Source organism: Lathyrus oleraceus, chromosome 4 (assembly GCF_024323335.1).
Source record: "Lathyrus oleraceus cultivar Zhongwan6 chromosome 4, CAAS_Psat_ZW6_1.0, whole genome shotgun sequence".
Taxonomy (NCBI): Eukaryota; Viridiplantae; Streptophyta; class Magnoliopsida; order Fabales; family Fabaceae; genus Lathyrus; species Lathyrus oleraceus.
In genome coordinates, this window is record NC_066582.1 from 372,964,490 (window position 1) to 372,986,840 (window position 22,351).

Consider the following 22,351-nt stretch of genomic DNA (forward strand, 5'->3'; position numbering starts at 1 on the left):
TACACCACTCAATAAAAAAAATTATTACGATTCAAATTAAACACAAATAAAACTAAAAACTATTCTAAAGTCTTGACTTAAAATTTTTCTTGTTTTTCTCCTAATTAGTTCACTTTAGGTCCTCATCAAATTAAGTTACTAAATGAGTAAATCTTGCCATTATTGAAAGTTTAAGCAATGAATTATTTAACAAAGTAACTCTGCAAAAGTTATTCACTGAGTAATTTGATTCCTCCTATATATATATATTATATATGTATACACACGTCTGTGCTTGTGTTATGGATGCGGAAACAGAGGAGGAATACAATAATATAGCACTTCTTTATTAGCATACATAAAGTAACAACTTGCTCAAGCCCACTGGCTTCAGATTTTAAAGTAAGTGATTCCAGCAAGTTTATAGCTTCTTGAAATCCGTCACTAGCCGACTTTTCATCTCCTAGACTTTTGTCAACATCCGCTACTTTTGCGAGAGAAACAGCAACATCTAAGACCTAAATTGACATAAACAATAAAAAAATGGTTAATTTGAAAATTGGTCATGCCTACTGGCCACAATACATGTTCTAATGTGACAATTTGTATGGGTGATTAAAGATTAACTTAACCTAACTAGTTAATGGCCAATGATTTATACTAACTTTTTACATGGTTGAATGGGTGATTAAAGATTAATTTAACCTAACTAGTTAATGGGCAAGATGATTTATACTAACTTTTTACATGGTTGAGTTGTTTCAAAACAAGAAAAAAATATCAAACTGAAAATTATCTACAAGTATCAAGAACTCGTGTAATGAAGAAACTAGGGGTGCAAATGATGAGTGTAAGAGTTTTGTTTCCATTTTATTTTTCACTAGCATGCAAACAGGCACTAACGTGCCAATCTGTCCGTCTTTATCACTCTCTGATTTTTCTACTCGACTTCTTTTCTCTTACTATTTTATGTTTTTATCATTTTTCATGGACAAAACAGCTGCCAAGCCTTGTCAAAACAAGTGTTTCATGTGCTATGCATAGAAAAGAATCTAACAAACATGATTGGTGTAAATTACATAATGAAACTTCGGTGAGTAAATAAGCTAGTAAGGTAAAATCCACTTAATAAGGCCCTTTTTGGACAAACATCTAATTAAGTGCTTAGTGTAAGACCTCATCATACAAGTGCTTAGGTTATTTCTATAACAACCAAACAACCAAGCCTTATCCCACTAGGTGGAGTCGGCTACATGAATCAAATTTTGCCATAATGTTCTATCCAATACCATATTTCTATGACGGTAAATAAAATTGATCTCTTTTCCTATAAATTATAAACTATTTTCATAAACTATCTTAAAGAGGTTACATAAATAAGCTAAAAATTACTTATGGATATGTCATAAGTTGTTTCTATAAATTCTCCTAAATATGCTTACTGGGTAACCTTAAATAAGTCAACTTAATAAGCTCTAAAGCAAGTCAGAAAACACTACTGTTAAATTTAATTCAAATATAGGTGGAAAGCATTTACCAACCTGAGATGAAACATTTGAATTGTTCTTGACAACATCACGGCGAACATTTAAGGATTGAAAATAGTATGATCTCGCAGCTTGGAGGTCTCCCCCATGATATTTAAGATCACCAATTTTATTAAGTGAAACGGAAAGTGTATGTGTAATCTGTAAGATAACAAGGTCAAAGAAATAAATTGACAATAAACAAAACCAGATTGATCTGGTAATCTATCATTTCTCATGAGAGCTGAGAAAAGCAAGGTTCTAATGAAATAACCTCCAAATCATCTTTTGGCAACTTTGACAGAAATTCAACACTTTCTTCAAAATAAGTTACTGCAGAACTGCTATCACCCATTGCTCGGCTGCAGAAATTATTTTGTAAACATGAAGATCACAATCCACCTCCTCCATTAAACATGTAATTAAACTATATTCTGTTAAACTTTGTGATACAAAAAGAAATGTGACACATGAATGAAAAAAAGGAAAAAGCAGAGAATAAGAAGAAAACAAAAGGCTTAAAAAACAAAAAAGAGATCAATAATCTCTCAAAATGTTCACGATCAAAACCGCTCTAAAATAACGATAAACTGCACCACAAAGAGACCAAAAGGCGCACTACATAATAGATTTAAGAGCACAAACACGAGGCACTGAAACTTCATATTGAAGGTGTGTCTATGTTTGTTCAGCACCAACACGATACTAATACGTGTGATTACATATAATCATTTCCATTTTCTCAAATTATTACCAATGTCTGTCAGTGCTTCTGCTTCAGAGGATGTAACTATATGCTAATGGGTTTAGGACATGTTTTAAAGTGGGAGGCAACAGGGAAAACTAGGAGCTTCTTCCAACTGAAGTGGTTATTTCTGTACACCAAAAATGGCTAAAGCAGTATAGGAAATTGAACATTTTACACTATATTATAGATGTAGAGGAAACAGTGGAAACAATTTCTGGTACAGACATGGATAACCAAAACTCAAAATGTCCTCAATACCAAAGATGATTCGGATTCCATATAGATATATACAACGGAAACAATTTCTGGTAGAGATACAGATAACCAAAACTCAAAATGTCCTCAATACCAAAGATGATTCGGATTCAGAACACTAGTTTAACAATTTCCACCGATTCTAAGCATCCCTATTTGATTTTATCATTTTTGGTCTCAGTCTAGTTATATTCAGTGTTACTATCAGTGTTGTCAACCATGGATCACAAAAAATAGTGGTCTCCTGAAATTCCTCTACGTAAACAGTGATTTGTTCAAATTTTGCTATGCTATAGCACTGTAGTTGCTATGTTACAACACTGGTTACTATTTATGCTAGTATTTTTAACCACGCCTTTGTATATCAGACTATTTTGTCCTCTTGACAGATACACTACTCTTGGTAGAAATTTTTTCTATATTTCACTAAGCACAACATATATGTAAACAATATCTTATCATAGAATACAACGATAATATCCTACAACATACCAGCAGTCGCCGAGCATACCCAAGACTGCTCCAAGTTGTGAACATAACTCTGAAGTGTTACCAACTTTTTCTATCTGACTACGAATGTCTTCTGCACATAGGCTGAGTCTTGATTTGGCACTTTCTAAATTCTGAGCGCGGAATGCCTGTTTATGAATTTCATATGGTAAAATGCTCATTATCAAGTGGTCAAGAAAAATAGTTAAATGATAAGCACTTATAGCATAAGCATTGAATTAAGACTAGTGACATTTACACTGTGGATGATAATAGTTAACGACAAAAAACTCAAGGATCATCATTCTTTCTCAATTTAATCCTTCATATACAAGACTTCATCCACATTTACATTTGAAAAGGACATACTTACCCTCATGGCCTGTTGTACTAAGAAAGAACCTCTTTCCAAAGACACATCTTCGTATATAACCGGCTTATTATTTTCTGTTGCTTCTTCGCCTTTGTCTAAATTAACAGACCTTTTGATCCTAGCATGACCTTCAATAAAGCGATCGACTACACCTTGAAGATTGTCATCGGGCTCAATCTTCACAATATCAGCTCCACATAACGGACAGTCCTCAAAGCGCGATATACATGCTCTAACATCATATACACATAAAATCAGAAATCATCCAAAAACAATGTATGCAATGATAAACACGGGCCGTGATACGTACTTGCAGAAAACATGCAAACAAGGCACACATTTACTGGTGTCGAACAGCAGCGCTTGGCATACCATACAGCTAAGAGGACCAAGCTTAAACGTCTGAGAGTCATATCCCATTGGACACTTCGGTGAAACGCTGGCCGAGTCATTAACCTCTTTATTCACCTTACTTTCATGTTCTACATGATATTTAGTTGAGTTTTCACTCGGTTTTTTAGAAGCATTACTATCGTCCGGCCGAGGAATTTTAACAAAAGGACAAACCGGTTTCATATTGATTCAATACCACAAGTGCCTACAAAAACAACATCTTTGCATTCAGTTAACTCATCATTAAATTAGAGTATTAAACATGAATTAAAAAGATAAATAAAAAAATTCTATCAATTTAAAACACACACCTTCAATCTAAAGTGTCAATGCTACATAGTCATGATCAATCATCATCATCATGATCACTCTCATCACTGAAATACCCAGCTTTCTTCCCTTTCTTCTTCGTCTTGTTGTTGTCCAAACCCTCACCATCATTTCTGTTTCTCCCCAGCAACCTTTCACCCGCTTCATCATCCACAACAGAAGCCCAATTATCCTCAAACTGCTCCGCAGCAATCTGACCACCCTCTTCCTCCTCCTCATCACCTTCCTCCTCCCCATCCCTATCCCTCAGCCCACTAAATCCCCGCCGCGGCTTCTTAGGCTGAGGCCGCGGCCTCGGCCCCAACTGATTCTTAGGACACTCATACGACAAATGACCATGCCCCCCACACTCATAACACAAAGCAGTCTCAGTATTGTACACGCGCTTTCGAATAAACTCCGGAGCACGTCCATTATCAGCAGCAATAGAAGCAGTTAGAGTCCTTCCATTGAGAATCTTCTTATTCATCTCCGCCACGGCGCGTTGGACGTCATTACGAGAAACGAATTGGACAAACGCGACACCGCGGCTTAGGCGCGTGTGTCGGTCTTTGAGAACGGTTACACGCGCGATGCGGCCGAAAGTAGAGAAGAGCGTAAGGAGATCGGAGTTTGTTAGGGAGTAATCTAGATTAGAAACGTATAGCGTCGATTTTGATGGTGCTAAGGGTTCACCTATTCCTCCTATTGATGATCCTATGTTGTTCGGTTTTGATTGGGGTTGATTACTGGATGTGGTGCCGGTGGTGGTGGTGGGGGTTGAGGACGAAGCGCAGTAGCGGTAGTAGAAAACGTCGTCGTCGCTGTCGCTGTGTTTTCGTTTGTGTTTCTTCTTGCTTGACATTTTTTTCGGTTCAGGATTTTTGTTTCCGGCAACGGCGTTTTGTTTCCGGCAACGGCGTTCGGTTTCCGGCGTTCGGTCATTAACCTCTTTCTTCACCTTACTTTCATGTTCTACATGATATTTAGTTGAGCTTTCACTCGGTTTTTTAGAAGCATTACTATCGTCCGGCCGAGGAATTTTAACAAAAGGACAAACCGGTTTCATATTGATTCAATACCACAAGTGCCTACAAAAACAACATCTTTGCATTCAGTTAACTCATCATTAAATTAGAGTATTAAACATGAATTAAAAAGATAAATAAAAAAATTCTATCAATTTAAAAAAATAAATAAAACCTAGAAAAGTAACATCTATGCATTCATAACCAAGATCATCAATTTTCAACTGGATACTAAAATTAAACTAAGATTCAATTTTTTTCAAAAGTAAATAAATGAAGATGAGATTGTTACAGGATATAGAGAGACGAAACGGGAAGAGGGATTTGATTGTTGTTGTTGTGTTCTTCAACCTTTGGTTTTGTTTGTGAGAGGGATGTGCGATGATTTCTGAGAAAATTGTGGACTGAGTTTGCGGTTGGTTGGAGATCGAGGTTGGGCTTATCTTTTATATTTCGTTTTTACTCCTTAAGTTTATATGTATTTCATACGCAACCACATAAAATAGGAAGAAAAAAATGTGTAAATTAATGGAGGGTTGAATATGTATGCGAGCAAAAATAATAATAAAAAAATTTAAAATGGCCAATATGTTAGGTTAGGGTTTTTTATATATAATGCAATTCCTCTTCATCATCTTTCACTCATAATAGATTTAAGAGCACAAACACGAGGCACTGAAACTTCATATTGAAGGTGTGTCTATGTTTGTTCAGCACCAACACGATACTAATACGTGTGATTACATATAATCATTTCCATTTTCTCAAATTATTACCAATGTCTGTCAGTGCTTCTGCTTCAGAGGATGTAACTATATGCTAATGGGTTTAGGACATGTTTTAAAGTGGGAGGCAACAGGGAAAACTAGGAGCTTCTTCCAACTGAAGTGGTTATTTCTGTACACCAAAAATGGCTAAAGCAGTATAGGAAATTGAACATTTTACACTATATTATAGATGTAGAGGAAACAGTGGAAACAATTTCTGGTACAGACATGGATAACCAAAACTCAAAATGTCCTCAATACCAAAGATGATTCGGATTCCATATAGATATATACAACGGAAACAATTTCTGGTAGAGATACAGATAACCAAAACTCAAAATGTCCTCAATACCAAAGATGATTCGGATTCAGAACACTAGTTTAACAATTTCCACCGATTCTAAGCATCCCTATTTGATTTTATCATTTTTGGTCTCAGTCTAGTTATATTCAGTGTTACTATCAGTGTTGTCAACCATGGATCACAAAAAATAGTGGTCTCCTGAAATTCCTCTACGTAAACAGTGATTTGTTCAAATTTTGCTATGCTATAGCACTGTAGTTGCTATGTTACAACACTGGTTACTATTTATGCTAGTATTTTTAACCACGCCTTTGTATATCAGACTATTTTGTCCTCTTGACAGATACACTACTCTTGGTAGAAATTTTTTCTATATTTCACTAAGCACAACATATATGTAAACAATATCTTATCATAGAATACAACGATAATATCCTACAACATACCAGCAGTCGCCGAGCATACCCAAGACTGCTCCAAGTTGTGAACATAACTCTGAAGTGTTACCAACTTTTTCTATCTGACTACGAATGTCTTCTGCACATAGGCTGAGTCTTGATTTGGCACTTTCTAAATTCTGAGCGCGGAATGCCTGTTTATGAATTTCATATGGTAAAATGCTCATTATCAAGTGGTCAAGAAAAATAGTTAAATGATAAGCACTTATAGCATAAGCATTGAATTAAGACTAGTGACATTTACACTGTGGATGATAATAGTTAACGACAAAAAACTCAAGGATCATCATTCTTTCTCAATTTAATCCTTCATATACAAGACTTCATCCACATTTACATTTGAAAAGGACATACTTACCCTCATGGCCTGTTGTACTAAGAAAGAACCTCTTTCCAAAGACACATCTTCGTATATAACCGGCTTATTATTTTCTGTTGCTTCTTCGCCTTTGTCTAAATTAACAGACCTTTTGATCCTAGCATGACCTTCAATAAAGCGATCGACTACACCTTGAAGATTGTCATCGGGCTCAATCTTCACAATATCAGCTCCACATAACGGACAGTCCTCAAAGCGCGATATACATGCTCTAACATCATATACACATAAAATCAGAAATCATCCAAAAACAATGTATGCAATGATAAACACGGGCCGTGATACGTACTTGCAGAAAACATGCAAACAAGGCACACATTTACTGGTGTCGAACAGCAGCGCTTGGCACACCATACAGCTAAGAGGACCAAGCTTAAACGTCTGAGAGTCATATCCCATTGGACACTTCGGTGAAACGCTGGCCGAGTCATTAACCTCTTTATTCACCTTACTTTCATGTTCTACATGATATTTAGTTGAGTTTTCACTCGGTTTTTTAGAAGCATTACTATCGTCCGGCCGAGGGATTTTAACAAAAGGACAAACCGGTTTCATATTGATTCAATACCACAAGTGCCTACAAAAACAACATCTTTGCATTCAGTTAACTTAAGAACAAAGTATCAATCATCATTAAATTAGAGTACTAAACATGAATTAAAAAGATAAATAAAAAAATTCTATCAATTTAAAAAATAAAAAAAAATAAAAACCTAGAAAAGTAACATCTATGCATTCATAACCAAGATTCAATCATTCAAAGATCGTCAATTTTCAACTGGATACTAAAATAGAAGGTTGCAAAAAATAGCAGAACTTTTGCTTCAACAGAAGATACACCAATTTATTTAGGTAGGGTAGCTTTAGGGCAAAAAAATAAGCATAGGCAGATCCAGTCTATTTTCTTGTAATCTTATTACAACAGGGAATCTCTTTTATTTTCTGCGTCAACTATGCAAAAATGACAACTTCATTGTATTGTGCTCCTCTATTTCTCCTTTAGTACAACCCATTTAGTGTAGTGCATAGTAGCTGAAACTTATGACATGCTAACTAGATAGAATTTGGCACATAAGCTAGAAAGGAACAGAACATAAGAATTGTGTTCTGCATTTTGAATCATGGTTTTAAACTGCTTTCCACAAGAACCGTGACAGTAATTGTGCCTACAAGTCTACAACCTATGCTTTTCAAGATTTCAACAACTACATCAAATCCACCTATATCTGACTACAATATTCTACATATCAAATATCATAACATAACCACCACAACTGTAATTAAAAACCTTATTTATTATAATAAAAAGATGTGCATAAAGTAAACCAGGGTGTTACAATTTGATTACATTACATGTTTTAGCTGAACCAAAATGAAAAACATAACGAACAGGCTTTTCCTTTCTGTTTTACAGGTAAACTGAATGCTAAATTAAGCCGATAAATAAGAGACTCGTCTGTCATCATTCATTAACTATGAAAATATGGAATACACAAAAATGCTCATCACCAATTCACCACAACTATCACCAATTACTACCACAATAACTAATAACTAACATGTGCTTGTGATCAAAACCATAAACACATCCAACAAGGCCAACAACATATAAACAATTTCATCAATTACACCATATCTTGATAAAAACAAAAAATTGCCATTTAGATCTATGAAACACTGGCACATATATAGACACGACACACAGGACATTGACTAGTTGAATAATGCGGTAATGCGGAATACCAAACACACACCTTCAATCTGAAGTGTCAATGCTACATAGTCATGATCAATCATCATCATCATGATCACTCTCATCACTGAAATACCCAGCTTTCTTCCCTTTCTTCTTCGTCTTGTTGTTGTCCAAACCCTCATCATCATTTTTTCTCCCCGGCAACCTTTCACTCGCTTCATCATCCACAACAGAAGCCCAATTATCCTTAAACTGCTCCGCAGCAATCTGACCACCCTCTTCCTCCTCCTCATCACCTTCCTCCTCCCCATCCCTATCCCTCAGCCCACTAAATCCCCGCCGCGGCTTCTTAGGCTGAGGCCGCGGCCTCGGCCCCAACTGATTCTTAGGACACTCATACGACAAATGACCATGCCCCCCACACTCATAACACAAAGCAGTCTCAGTATTGTACACGCGCTTTCGAATAAACTCCGGAGCACGTCCATTATCAGTAGCAATAGAAGCAGTTAGAGTCCTTCCATTGAGAATCTTCTTATTCATCTCCGCCACGGCGCGTTGAGCGTCATTACGAGAAACGAATTGGACAAACGCGACACCGCGGCTTAGGCGCGTGTGACGGTCTTTGAGAACGGTTACACGCTCGATGCGGCCGAAAGTAGAGAAGAGCGTATGGAGATCGGAGTTTGTTAGGGAGTAATCTAGATTAGAAACGTATAGCGTCGATTTTGATGGTGCTAAGGGTTCACCTGTTCCTCCTATTGATGATCCTTTGTTGTTCGGTTTTGATTGGGGTTGATTAATGGATGTGGTGCCGGTGGTGGTGTTGGGGGTTGAGGACGAAGCGCAGTAGCGGTAGTAGAAAACGTTGTCGTCTTCGTCGTTGTGTTTTTCTTTGTGTTTCTTCTTGCTTGACATTTTTTTCGGTTCAGGATTTTTGTTTCCGGCAACGGCGTTCGGTTTCCGGCGACGGAATTAGTTCTCCGATGCTTCTTTAATCTATAGAGAGGAAATCTGAGAGTGGAGAGATTCTATAATGCGTTTGAGAAACCCTAGAGAAGTGAAGCGAAACTCCAAGCGGATCTGGACATGGATCCGGATATTTTGGATTGGTTTTATATGTGGTTTTATCCATTCTTATTTTTTTATAAGCAGTATTATCCATATGTAAATGGATAACTTGCTCACCGCCAGAGTACTTGTAAAGATAGCATAAAACTAAAAAAAATTATGTTTTAATATTTTTTTATTTAATTGGTCAGCCAACCATCTGCATATATAAACTTTAATAATTTTTTGTTAGTATGATGCTAGATTTTTTAAGACAAAAATTTCTAGTTCGTTAGATATACAATTTTATTATATTATTATAGATTATGTTTTAATATCTTAAGATAAATAGAGTTATTGAAATTTAGCAAAAATAGAATAGAGTGGAATAGAAATTTTATTACTTTATTATTTGAATAATTAGCGATAAAAACAAAGTAAGTTTTTTATTCTGCTCATATAAAAGAGAAACAATACTGATGGAAAGTGATGAAAATTTTCATTCTGCTCATATTAAAGGGAACAATACTAGTAGAAAGTGATCAATACTAGTAGAAAGTGATGTAATTTTTTATTCCTCATATCTAAGGAAAATAATGCTAATGAAAAGTGATGAAATGAAATAGAATAATAAAATTTCATTATACTGGGTCTGATTTTAATTAACTCAAACAATGGAATCTTATTCTATTTCATCTCATATCACTTCATATCATCTCATTGCATCAACTTAAGCAAAATCTTAGTCTAATAATTTCAATTTCACAACATTTAAAAACTCTTATGTAGAATTTGTCGAGAATTGAAGAGGACTCATCTCTTATTAAAAACTCAACAATTAATTTGTTTTCAAAAGTAATGTTTTATTTATACACTTAGATTATGTTTGGACATCTTAAAATAAAGATATAAGAATAAAAATGAACATAGTGAATGAACAAAATTAGAAGTACATACGATTAAAATGCATCAAAATCGAAGACATCTTTTTAAATTTATTGAACTTTTCGCATTAGACTTTTTTCTATTTTATTATTTTTCAACATCATTTAATTTCTAGATCTCATGCATCCTATCCAAAAAAACAAAGTTCTCACTCAGATTTTTCTTCCTTAAGACGTTCTCTCCATTCTACGAATGTTGGTGGTAGAGGACACCCTCGTTTCAAATAAGCTTGTATAAAATGCATCTTAGTAGCAATTTGATATAAGATGACTCATTTCAGAAAAATTCATCCACTTTATTGTCGTTGTAGGGACATCAATTTTACTAAGAATCGAAGGATTTTGAATAGCTTGTATCTATGCATTAGTCATATAGAGTCGCATGTAATCATTCTAATGAGAAGTTAGCACTTTGATAAGACTATAACAGACAAGAGTTCAATTCTTCTCACTCTTTCAATTAAAGATGAAATGGCTCAAAATCCACAATTACCATCAACTTTAACACCTACAATAATGTCAATGTATTTTATTTTTGGTAAAGGTGGTGAAGATGGTGCTTTGCAAATTCGTGCACCCCTTGCTAGCATATTTTTTGGATTGTGAAGGTGGTGTTAGGGTTGAGTGAAAATATACATGTTGAAAAAGTTTCACATTGCTTAGTTTTGTAAAATAAGAGGGAGTCAAAGGCTTCGCAAATGATTCAAGTTCTTCATTATAAAACGTACCGGTTAAAAGCACTTTAAGCTTGTATTTGACTTTCTTTATTCTTTTATACTCTTGTGTTAGAGTGTTGTGAGATGTAGTTAAATATTTGTTTTGGATAGTGTGAGTGTATCAGACGAATGGGTCTGGTTGAAGGTATATTATGTGTTGTAACAATTTTCACATAGTGTTATTCTCAACGGTCGTGGTATTTTCTCCGATTTTAGAGTTTCTATGATATATCCTTGTATTGTGATTGTGTTCTTTTATTTTTTTTATATGTCAACTTTTTCACAACAACTGGTAACATAGCTTTTGGTTCGATTCGGGGATAGGAGTTTTTAGTATACTTTATGGTTGCAACTTTGTCTGATATTCCACATCAGAAAAGAATGGTGGTGTTATGGAAGAGTTGTTGAGCTGAAGTCACAAATTTCACCGTGGAGTTTGGGCTAGAGTAAATTTATGGAAGAATCATTTTTTACCTATGGAAAATTCAAGTCAAATATATGTTTATACAATCAAGATTACACATGATGTTGGTTAGTGGTTAGTACATATCATTAATGGACATTGATGCAAGGTGTACTATGAGATTATGTTAGTGATTGATGAGCTTTTTGCCAACATGGAAGTTTCACTATAATTTTTTAGCCTGACTTTAGACATGTGAAATTCTTGGACTAGTTTAACTTCAAGTGAAATATATTTTTCATGATAGAGAATATGATTGTTGGTAATGACAATGTGAAATTACTGAAACTGTTTAACTTCAAGTCAAATATATTCTTTATGGTATGCTATGATAGTTTTTGAAGTATGATCGTCGGTGAAGACAATGTGAAAATTCTTAGAGCGGTATAATTTCAAGTGACTATACTCTTTATGGTAGAGTATGATAGTTCTCTTTGAACTATGGTTGTCGCTGAAGACAATTAAAGTTGATGTATCATTTTCAATCAAAGTGGATATTGTTGGGGTTGGTTGAAAATATACATGTTGAAAATATCCCACACTGCTTAGTTTTGTAAAGGAAAATGAAGTCCAAGTTTATATAAAGGATTCAATTTCTTCATTATAAAATGCATCATTCAAAAGCACTTTTGTATTTAACTTTCTTTGTCCTCTTACACTCTTGTGTTAGAGTGTTGTGAGATGTAGTTAAATATTTGTTTTGGAGGATGTGGGTGTACTAGAGTCTGTGGGTGGTTAAGGGTAAATTATGTGTTGTAAAAAGGTCCACATATTGTTATTCTTTGGTTGTCATTTCACAACACATGTAGTTTTTCTCCGACTTTGGAACTTCCACGTTATTTTATTGTGTTGTGATTGTATCTGTTATTTTTCTCTATTTTGTTTTTTCCCAACAAGTGGATATACGAATGAAGTGAGTCAATATGTTCATAGAATGATGGTGATCGTTTGGTTGTACTTGTTAGAAGATTTAATTCAATGTCCTAGTAGAAAAGTTGTATTCAAAATAGTTGTGTTAGACAACAGGGTCGAAGTAAGCTAAGTAGAAGTAAGTTGTGTTCGACGGAGTCTAATACAACATGTGTGTTGAAGTGTGTAAGTAAGTATTTGACAAAGTTGAATACTATAGTTATAAGTTATGCTTTGTTTGCCTGTATATACAGGTAACGATGTAAACTTCAAAGAACTTCATAATAATAAAATCCATTTTTATTATATATTTTCTTTCTTTTCTATCCTCTTCTTAACTCTTATTAAAAACATTAATTGTTTCAACAAATTGGTATCAACGAACCCGATTGAGATTCAGTCAATCGGTAATGGAAAATGACAACACAACATCAAATGAAAGAAGACGAGTCAGCTACAAATTTATTTTCGCGTATAGGGTTTCATATTGATTCAATACCACAAGTGCCTACAAAAACAACATCTTTGCATTCAGTTAACTTAATAACAAAGTATCAATCATCATTAAATTAGAGTACTAAACATGAACTAAAAAGATAAATAAAAAAATTCTATCAATTTAAAAAATAAAAAGAAATAAAACCTAGAAAAGTAACATCTATGCATTCATAACCAAGATTCAATCATTCAAAGATCGTCAATTTTCAACTTTCAACTGGATACTAAAATAGCAGGTTGCAGAAAATAGCAGAACTTTTGCTTCAACAGAAGATACACCAATTTATTTAGGTAGGGTAGCTTTAGGGCAAAAAAATAAGCATAGGCAGATCCAGTCTATTTTCTTGTAATCTTATTACAACAGGGAATCTCTTTTATTTTCTGCGTCAACTATGCAAAAATGACAACTTCATTGTATTATGCTCCTCTATTTCTCCTTTAGTACAACCCATTTAGTGTAGTGCATAGTAGCTGAAACTTATGACATGCTAACTAGATAGAATTTGGCACATAAGCTAGAAAGGAACAGAACATAAGAATTGTGTTCTGCATTTTGAATCATGGTTTTAAACTGCTTTCCACAAGAACCGTGACAGTAATTGTGCCTACAAGTCTACAACCTATGCTTTTCAAGATTTCAACAACTACATCAAATCCACCTATATCTGACTACAATATTCTACATATCAAATATCATAACATAACCACCACAACTGTAATTAAAAACCTTATTTATTATAATAAAAAGATGTGCATAAAGTAAATCAGGGTGTTACAATTTGATTACATTACATGTTTTAGCTGAACCAAAATAAAAAACATAACGAACAGGTTTTTCCTTTCTGTTTTACAGGTAAACTGAATGCTAAATTAAGCCGATAAATAAGAGACTCGTCTGTCATCATTCATTAACTATGAAAATATGGAATACACAAAAATGCTCATCACCAATTCACCACCACTATCACCAATTACTACCACAATAACTAATAACTAACATGTGCTTGTGATCAAAACCATAAACACATCCAACCAAGCCAACAACATATAAACAATTTCATCAATTACACCATATCTTGATAAAAACAAAAAATTGCCATTTAGATCTATGAAACACTGGCACATATATAGACACGACACACAGGACATTGACTAGTTGAATAATGCGGTAATGCGGAATACCAAACATACACCTTCAATCTAAAGTGTCAATGCTATATAGTCATGATCAATCATCATCATCATGATCACTCTCATCACTGAAATACCCAGCTTTCTTCCCTTTCTTCTTCGTCTTGTTGTTGTCCAAACCCTCATCATCATTTCTGTTTCTCCCCAGCAACCTTTCACCCGCTTCATCATCCACAACAGAAGCCCAATTATCCTCAAACTGCTCCGCAGCAATCTGACCACCCTCTTCCCCTCATCATCACCTTCCTCCTCCCCATCCCTATCCCTCAGCCCACTAAATCCCCGCCGCGGCTTCTTAGCGGCCTCGGCCCCAACTGATTCTTAGGACACTCATACGACAAATGACCATGCCCCCCACACTCATAACACAAAGCAGTCTCAATATTGTACACGCGCTTCCGAATAAACTCCGGAGCACGTCCATTATCAGCAGCAATAGAAGCAGTTAGAGTCCTTCCATTGAGAATCTTCTTATTCATCTCCGCCACGACGCGTTGAGCGTCATTACGAGAAACGAATTGGACAAATGCGACACCGCGACTCAGGCGCTGTCGCAACCTCAAAAATACAGTGCGCGAAAAAACAACCGGCGAAAGAAAAAGACAGGAGAGTCGCCACCGTGCGTTATTCATCCCTAAGGAGGGAAAGGAAACGCTCGAAGTAAACCTGAAAAAGGAAAGGACAAGACGGGGTCTCGCAACCAAATCTTGGGTTCGGGAGTCGGTTATGCGAAGGGAATGTATTAGCACCCCTACGCATCCATAGTACTCTACGGGATCCACTTTTGTGGTTTTTGTCTAAAGGGTGTGGGTTTACCTAATGTGTTTATTTACTAAAAAGGTTTAAGAGAAATGACTCGCGCGGATGTCGCATCCACTGCATACGTATCTCATCTGAATATGAGAATCAGAGTCTTCGTAGCTCGGCTGACCTATGGGTTGGGGGATGTGTGCTCGCTAAGACATCGCGTCTTATGCCTACGTATCTCATCTGGAATGAGAATCAGAGCAAGCCGTAGTTCGGCTAACTACGGGGTTATGGATTGGGTTTTGGACGAACGACGTCACTATGCAATCTACCGGATGCTCGACCTTTGGAGACTTACTCGCCTGTAGTAGAAGGAGTACACGTGTTGCTTTGGGTTTTAGGGTTTGGGATGCTCGAGGGCAAACAGGCAGCCCTTGACGAAGGAACCGCGCTACATGTGGGGATATGAATACAAAACACAAAACATGTATCTCAAAGTAAAATGCCACCAAGGGGCTCAAACATTGCCTCCTATCGAGGTCTTCCAGCTAAGAAAGCGATAAAGTACGAGAAAAGGAAAAAATTACCACACGGATAAAGATCCAAAGTTACAGCAATTAAAGGATTAGCAACCCTGAGATCTCTCCAGCTAGACCATCAAAGAAAATCAGTCAATACGATTAATCAGGATAAACCTCCGGATGGTATCCCTGCAAGAGTATGTGAGCCCTCACGAAAACTCAACAGAAAGGTTAGACAAACAAGGTGAAATCTAGGGAAAACAATGCCATGGCAACACAAAGACATGTTAGAGAAACAAAATAGGGTAACCAAGAGTTGCCCCTAAATCAATATGTAACCACATGAATAATTCCATCAAAATTCACAAAAAGCAGTCAAGGGTAGGAGGCCTAAACCTCTTGTCAAACACATGCATCAAAAGGGTATCAAATTCACCCATAATACCTCATACATTTAGAGCATTCAAGTTAAAGGCATAAAGATGATGGATATATGGCAAACCTGATTGGAGAGATTGATTAAGATTGAATGGTACGGCCGGATCTGCAAAGTAATACTAGGGTTTATGTGAGGCGGAGTGAACTTCTCAGGGCTGCCTGAAGGTCGCTGCAGAGTAGTTCCTAGGTTTCCTTCTCTCAAAATCTTTCTCTAGTGAATCCCCCGGTGTAACTCCAAGTGTGTTTTCCTCTACTGAAACTTCAGTATTTATAGACTGATTTTCGTGGGTAGTGGGCTCAAATGAGGGAGACCCAAGTCCAAAAAAATTTGTTATATTTTATTTATTTATTTATTTTTAACTTTTTTTTTTGGTTTTTTTTTTTTTATGTTTCTTGGATCTAATTCTGATTGACATGATGAAATGCAATGTATCTAATGTTAAATGACCTAAAAATGAATGCATGCATGAGGTGTAAAGCGTATGCTTCTAGGAAAAATGAAGGGTAAATTTTGGGGTATTACAGCTGCCCCTATTCAATCAACTGGAGACCCGGAAAGAAGAGGGCAGCTGCTTTCGTACTTTCGAGGTATCAAGGGATTGAATACAATAAAAGTCCAAAAATTTGCACTGAAGTGAAGTGAAGTAACAATGTCTGTTAGAATCGGCAAAGAGGTGGTCTTGAAAGAAGAATCCGTCTGGTACGGTGAGAGTCAGTCTAAATACCGAAAAAGAATGTTAACTTGGATACCAAAATAAATGGTAACACAGAAATAACCATGGCCTGAATGCCGCTCATTAGTCTGAATACTGGAAATGACTTCGATCTGAACATCGGAAAATTGGCCTGAATGCCACAAGTCGCATCGACCTAAACGTCGGAAACTTCTTCGATCTGAACATCGGAAAGACTTGGCCTGAATGCCACTTCGATCTGAATATCGGGAAAACTGGCCTGAATGCCACTTCGATCTGAATATCGGAACACTGGCCTGAATGCCACAAGTCGCATCGACCTGAACGTCGGAAACTTCTTCGATCTGAACATCGGAAAGACTTGGCCTGAATGCCACTTCGATCTGAATATCGGGAAAACTGGCCTGAATGCCACTTCGATCTGAATATCGGAACACTGGCCTGAATGCCACAGGTCGCATCGACCTAAACGTCGGAAACTTCTTCGATCTGAACATCGGAAAGACTTGGCCTGAATGCCACTTCGATCTGAATATCGGGAAAACTGGCCTGAATGCCACTTCGATCTGAATATCGGAACACTGGCCTGAATGCCACAAGTCGCATCGACCTGAACGTCGGAAACTTCTTCGATCTGAACATCGGAACACTGGCCTGAATGCCACTTCGGTCTGGATACCGGAAAATTGGCCTGAATGACACTTCGGTCTGGATACCGGAAAACTGGCCTGAATGCCACTTCGGTCTGGATACCGGAAAACTGGCCTGAATGCCACTTCGGTCTGAATACCGGAAAAACTTCATGCCTGTCAGCATCGGCAGAAATAGGGAAAGATAATAGAGGCGGCGAATGGGCCAATGACACTTGTTGGGGATAACAAAGGTAAGTCATGAACAATCTTCAGTCTGAGTACTGGAAACAACTTCTAGCTTATCACTTGGGATACCGAGAATGTGTTATGCTTACATGCGTATGTTTGAATCTTTCAATGGCGTAATGCTCCATGAAAATGGAAATGCTATGCGATTTGGGAGGATGCAATGCAATATGATTCTACATGCAGGGATGCGAAATGCTGGGTAGAATGCCAAGCTGAGGCAAGGGGATCTACTGGGGAAATGATCACCATCTTCTGGACCCTGGCAAGGCTGTTGGAGATGCACAGCGCAAAGAATTCTGTGGGGAAATGACCCGCCACACGGTGTTCTAGCAATGACGAAATACCGAGATTCTGACTGGGGAGAGAACGACACTGAAAACCTGCTGTTGGGGAAAGCGATAGTGGTTCTGGCAACCACGATTTGCGAGAGATGACTCAGCAAGGGAAGCAAACACCGATACGGTACCGAGGTTCTGCTTCAAGGAAAGAAACCATGGATCTGGCATTGGGATTATCGATCTGGCCTCGAACTCTAAGGAGCATCCACTTCTGCCGGGAAGATACAGTCTGGCACTGTCAACTCCGCTGGGGGTATACAATCTGGCACTGTCAACTCTACTGGGGAGTGTATATTCTGAAACAACTGCTTGGGGAAGTACGGTGGTGAGAACCTGCTGGGGATTGAAGAATCCAACACTCTGATCAGCTTTGCAGGGATAAGATACCGAATTCGTCTGTTGGTGACTTCACTGGGGAAGATATTCACGGTCATCTGCAGGGGATTTTAAGGAAATGCCCCGAGGGTATCTGTTCTGGATAGGCGATCCAAAGCACTTAAAATTTACAGCAATTTTAAATGTTTATTAAGCATGTACCTGTAAAGCCTTTATGTGTCATGATGCAATGTTTATCAAAAATTCGGACGTCATTTTTGCAAACAAAACAGTAAAATGAAAATGAAAACAGAGATATACTGAATAACATGATTTTATTGATTGAATGGCCTCTGAATAGGCATTTACATTAGGAAGCAATCCCTGGAAAGAGGTAATCGCACAAAAGATAAAAATAGAAATTAATCTAATGGCAATGTGAAATGGATTTCTATTGGGTTCCAATTCTGCTATGACTTGCCCGTCTTCAAGATCCTCCAGATGATCAGCCTTCTGAAAAGGTGATTGGACTGTTTCCTACCTTTCGAAATTTTCCAGTCATCGACATGAGATGAGATTCAGAACTAACTCAGAACGCAGTCATTCGCTTAATCCCTAACTTTTGCCTGGATCGCCCTTTTCGGGTTTTCAATCCACCGGGATACCCATTTTTGCCTAAGTTGCCTTTTCAGGTTTTCAACTTACCGGGTGTACGATCTTTTTGAAGGAGAATTGCGACCCAAAGCGCAGCGGAAATTAAAATTTCTCCTTTAGAGATCCTTACGAATGGTCATGATCAGTGATAGAATATTTACCTCTTGTGACGGTTGAAATCTTTGGTGCGGATCTCTTGTGACGATCAAAACCCTTTGATGCAGATCCACAAAGCGATCACGAACGTTGAACGATGACAACGTCTCTACTCAGTCCACACGAACGGCTTCCTTCAATCTCAGTGCTAGCTGGTACGAATGAAGGCTTTTGAGTGAGAGAGAGAGAGTGAAAACGAAAAGAATGCAACCGCACTTTGTGCTTCTGCACAAGGGTTCTATTTATAGAACCACTTGTGTGGGCTTCAAGCTAAAAGCCCACTTAAGTGTATTTTGGCCCATATCTTATAATATGCCCAAAATCACTTAAGCCCATGGTACCTTACCATATTTCGTATTCTACTCAAGTACACCGTACCTTACGATGTTCTATAATCCACTTAAGGGCACCGTACCTTACGGTATTCCTTAGTTACTCTATCTCTCATCAATCCGTCCTTTGTGTGTGACCCTATAGGTTTTCGCGGCGTTGGCAATTATATTAAATCACGTATTTAACATAATAAACAGTGAGCGGTATCTAGCAACACATCACTGCTACCCAAGACACGAAAATGTCATGTGATCTGACAAAACCATCTGTGATAATAATTATGTGTATAATTACCCTTTTGCCCTTATGTCTATATTGAACACAAGGTATAGACTGTGTCATCCTTGTCCAGTTCAATATTGGGCCCGTAGACATTTATCCTGTTATGCAGGATGGGCAAATTCCATCTAGGTCACTCATGTCCCTCAGCATGCTTCGTGGAGTACCCATCAACTGTCTTTATGGTTATCCAGTTACGGACAACGTTGGATCAGCAATAAAGCACTCGACTCTACACCTAGGATCCATAGTGGTTTCAGGTCGAAGAGTGGAATACACTATTATCACCATGAGAATAACTTATGACACTTTGCATAACGTTCTATATAGTATTCTCATAGCGGGTCAATCCGGTATAAATATTACTCTTAATATTCATACCTATGTTTAAGACTTAATAACTCTTTATCCATGATCCATGAGATGTGATCATCAGTCTACAAACATAATAGTCTTAATGCTTTAATGTTATCCCACTTCACACTAAAGCTCGACTACGGATACTTTAAGAATAACGCCCTTATGTTTAATGTGTTCTCATGATTAAGTCACACTTAATACATTAAACGGACTATCTATTCTAGGGACTTTATTAATCAATCATAATAAAGAAAAAGCCTTTTATTAATTCGATACAAGTACCAAAAAGTATTGGCCTCTAGGGCTTACACCAACAATCTCCCACTAGCACTAGAGCCAATCAGGCATACCCCTTATGCCCATTGATCTAGTATGGCCATCATGCTTCTGCTGCGCAAGAGGCTTTGTCAGTGGGTCAGCTATATTGTCAAGTGTAGGTACTTTACATATTTTCACACAACGCCTAAGTATGTATTTGGATCGTTGGTGAGATCTAGGCTCCTTAGCTTGTGCGATAACACCATTGTTATCATAATAGAGACCAATGGGATCCACAATGCTAGGGACTATGCCAAGTTTATTGATCCAAACAACTTCCTTTGTTGCACTTAAGGCAGCAATATACTCGTCCTCAGTAGTAGAATCAGCAACTGTATCTTGCTTTGAACTTTTCAAGCTCACAGCGCCACCATTTAAGCAAAACACATAACCATTGGAATCATGCATATTAAAGTGTCTCAGCACTTTGTCTATGTATGTACTTTGACTTAGGTCAAGCAGTTTTGTGATCTATCTCTATAGATTCTGATTCCTAATATATAGGCTGCTTCACCTAGGTCTTTCATAGAAAAGCATTTCCCTAACCAAGACTTTACTTGTTGTAGGGTAGGGATATCGTTTCCAATGAGTAATATGTCATCTACATATAATACCAGGAAAACGATCATGCTCCCACTAACCTTCTTGTAGACACAAGGCTCATCTTCGTTCTTAACAAATCCATACAGTTTCACTGTTTCATCAAAACGAAGATTCCATGAGTAGGTCACAGGCTCACCTCGATCCATGAGTAATACATCACCTAGATCAGATATCCATATATCTTAGTCAGGTGACGTATCCTGCCTGACCTACGATGGTCTTGTTCTACTTGAGCAAATTGCTCTTACACAACTATTTGTGTTTCCTGCTCTAATTCCTCCATAGGTGTATCGATACTTTGTGATTCTTGAATTTCTTCAAGTTCTACTTTCCTCCCACTGATTCCTTTGGAAATAAAATCCCTTTCTAGGAAAACTCAAGTTCGAGCGACAAACACTTTGTCCTCTGAAGGATTGTAGAAGTAATACCCTCTTGTTTCTTTAGGATACCCCACAAATAAGCATTTGTCAGATTTGGGCTCAAGCTTAGTTAAAACTTGTCGTTTCACATAAACTTTGCAACCCCAAATCTTTATGTAAGACATATGTGGTTTCTTACCACTCCATATCTCATATGGTGTCTTATCAACCTTTTGGATGGAATACGGTTAAGTGTGTAAGCTGTTGTCAATAGTGCATGTCTGCAAATGGAGTTTGGAAGATCGGCGTGACTCATCATGGATTTAACTCATTAGGTTTCATCCTTTTAGTATTAATGTTATAAGTTGGCATTATGAGATCAAGGACATATAGTCCATTGCTCATTTGTGCAGTAGCATAGAATATATCATTCAAATAAATTGAGCAACAATTGTTCTTTATTATAAATGAAAAACCAAACTTGTCCAAACAAGAAATGGAAATAATATTCCTGCTAATTGCAGATACATAATAACAGTTCTCTAACTGAATTATAAAACCACTAGGTAAAGTTAATAAGATCCTACGGCTAAAGTAGCAACCTTTGCTCCATTGCCAACTCGTAGGTCAACTTCACCTTTTGCCAAATCTCTACTCCCTTTCAGCCCCTGCACATTTGTACAAGTGTGAGAACCGCATCCAGTATCTAATACCCATGATGCATAAGTAGATGAATTAATAACAAAAATACCTGAAGTTGAAGTCTCTACTCCATTCTTCTTATCTTCCAGGTACTTTGGGCAGTTTCTCTTCCAGTGTCCGGTCTTACCGCAATGGAAGCAGGTGCCTTCTTTTGCTATGCCTCCATTAGGCTTCAAA

At 37.2% G+C, this 22,351-nt stretch overlaps 4 protein-coding genes across 4 annotated transcripts in view; all 4 read right to left on the bottom strand.

Annotated features, from left to right (window-relative positions):
• Positions 1-219: 219 nt before the first annotated feature.
• Positions 220-5,592, bottom strand: LOC127137545 (uncharacterized). Its single transcript, XM_051064004.1, has 8 exons — positions 5,393-5,592; positions 4,113-5,163; positions 3,681-3,952; positions 3,371-3,602; positions 3,001-3,146; positions 1,780-1,867; positions 1,521-1,667; positions 220-497 (listed from the first exon to the last, which is right to left on the bottom strand). The coding sequence occupies exons 2-8, from the start codon at positions 5,139-5,141 to the stop codon at positions 249-251; spliced, it is 2,163 nt and encodes a 720-aa protein (XP_050919961.1). The 5' UTR covers positions 5,142-5,163; positions 5,393-5,592; the 3' UTR covers positions 220-248.
• The window catches only part of LOC127075509 (U11/U12 small nuclear ribonucleoprotein 31 kDa protein), a 52,581-nt gene continuing 33,965 nt past the window's right edge, over positions 3,736-22,351 (bottom strand). The window contains exons 3-4 of the mRNA XM_051016971.1: positions 14,478-14,627; positions 3,736-3,968 (exon numbers count right to left, since the gene is read on the bottom strand). Coding sequence (XP_050872928.1) covers positions 14,513-14,627 — 115 coding nt within the window. The 3' untranslated portion in view covers positions 3,736-3,968; positions 14,478-14,512. The remainder of the gene's footprint in view (positions 3,969-14,477; positions 14,628-22,351) is intronic.
• On the bottom strand, positions 6,584-7,563 carry LOC127137546 (protein NCA1). The gene is made up of 3 exons (XM_051064005.1): positions 7,298-7,563; positions 6,988-7,219; positions 6,584-6,763 (listed from the first exon to the last, which is right to left on the bottom strand). The coding sequence occupies exons 1-3, from the start codon at positions 7,561-7,563 to the stop codon at positions 6,584-6,586; spliced, it is 678 nt and encodes a 225-aa protein (XP_050919962.1).
• Positions 8,798-9,622, bottom strand: LOC127137548 (U11/U12 small nuclear ribonucleoprotein 31 kDa protein). Its single transcript, XM_051064006.1, has one exon. It carries the CDS (start codon positions 9,620-9,622, stop codon positions 8,798-8,800), a length of 825 nt encoding a protein of 274 aa, XP_050919963.1.

Excerpts from the sequence above, each read along its gene's own strand:
- LOC127137545 (XM_051064004.1), bottom strand. The coding sequence starts at position 5,141 with ATGAAACCGGTTTGTCCTTTTGTTAAAATTCCTCGGCCGGACGATAGT. Across the intron at positions 3,953-4,112 it reads GTGATCATGATGATGATGAT|ATCAATATGAAACCGGTTTG; the intron begins TGATCATGACTA and ends TTGTGGTATTGA. Across the intron at positions 1,868-3,000 it reads GGTATGCTCGGCGACTGCTG|CCGAGCAATGGGTGATAGCA; the intron begins GTATGTTGTAGG and ends TAATTTCTGCAG.
- LOC127137546 (XM_051064005.1), bottom strand. The coding sequence starts at position 7,563 with ATGAAACCGGTTTGTCCTTTTGTTAAAATCCCTCGGCCGGACGATAGT. Across the intron at positions 7,220-7,297 it reads TGTTTGCATGTTTTCTGCAA|AGCATGTATATCGCGCTTTG; the intron begins GTACGTATCACG and ends ATATGATGTTAG. Across the intron at positions 6,764-6,987 it reads TAGTACAACAGGCCATGAGG|GCATTCCGCGCTCAGAATTT; the intron begins GTAAGTATGTCC and ends ATTCATAAACAG.
- LOC127137548 (XM_051064006.1), bottom strand. The coding sequence starts at position 9,622 with ATGTCAAGCAAGAAGAAACACAAAGAAAAACACAACGACGAAGACGAC.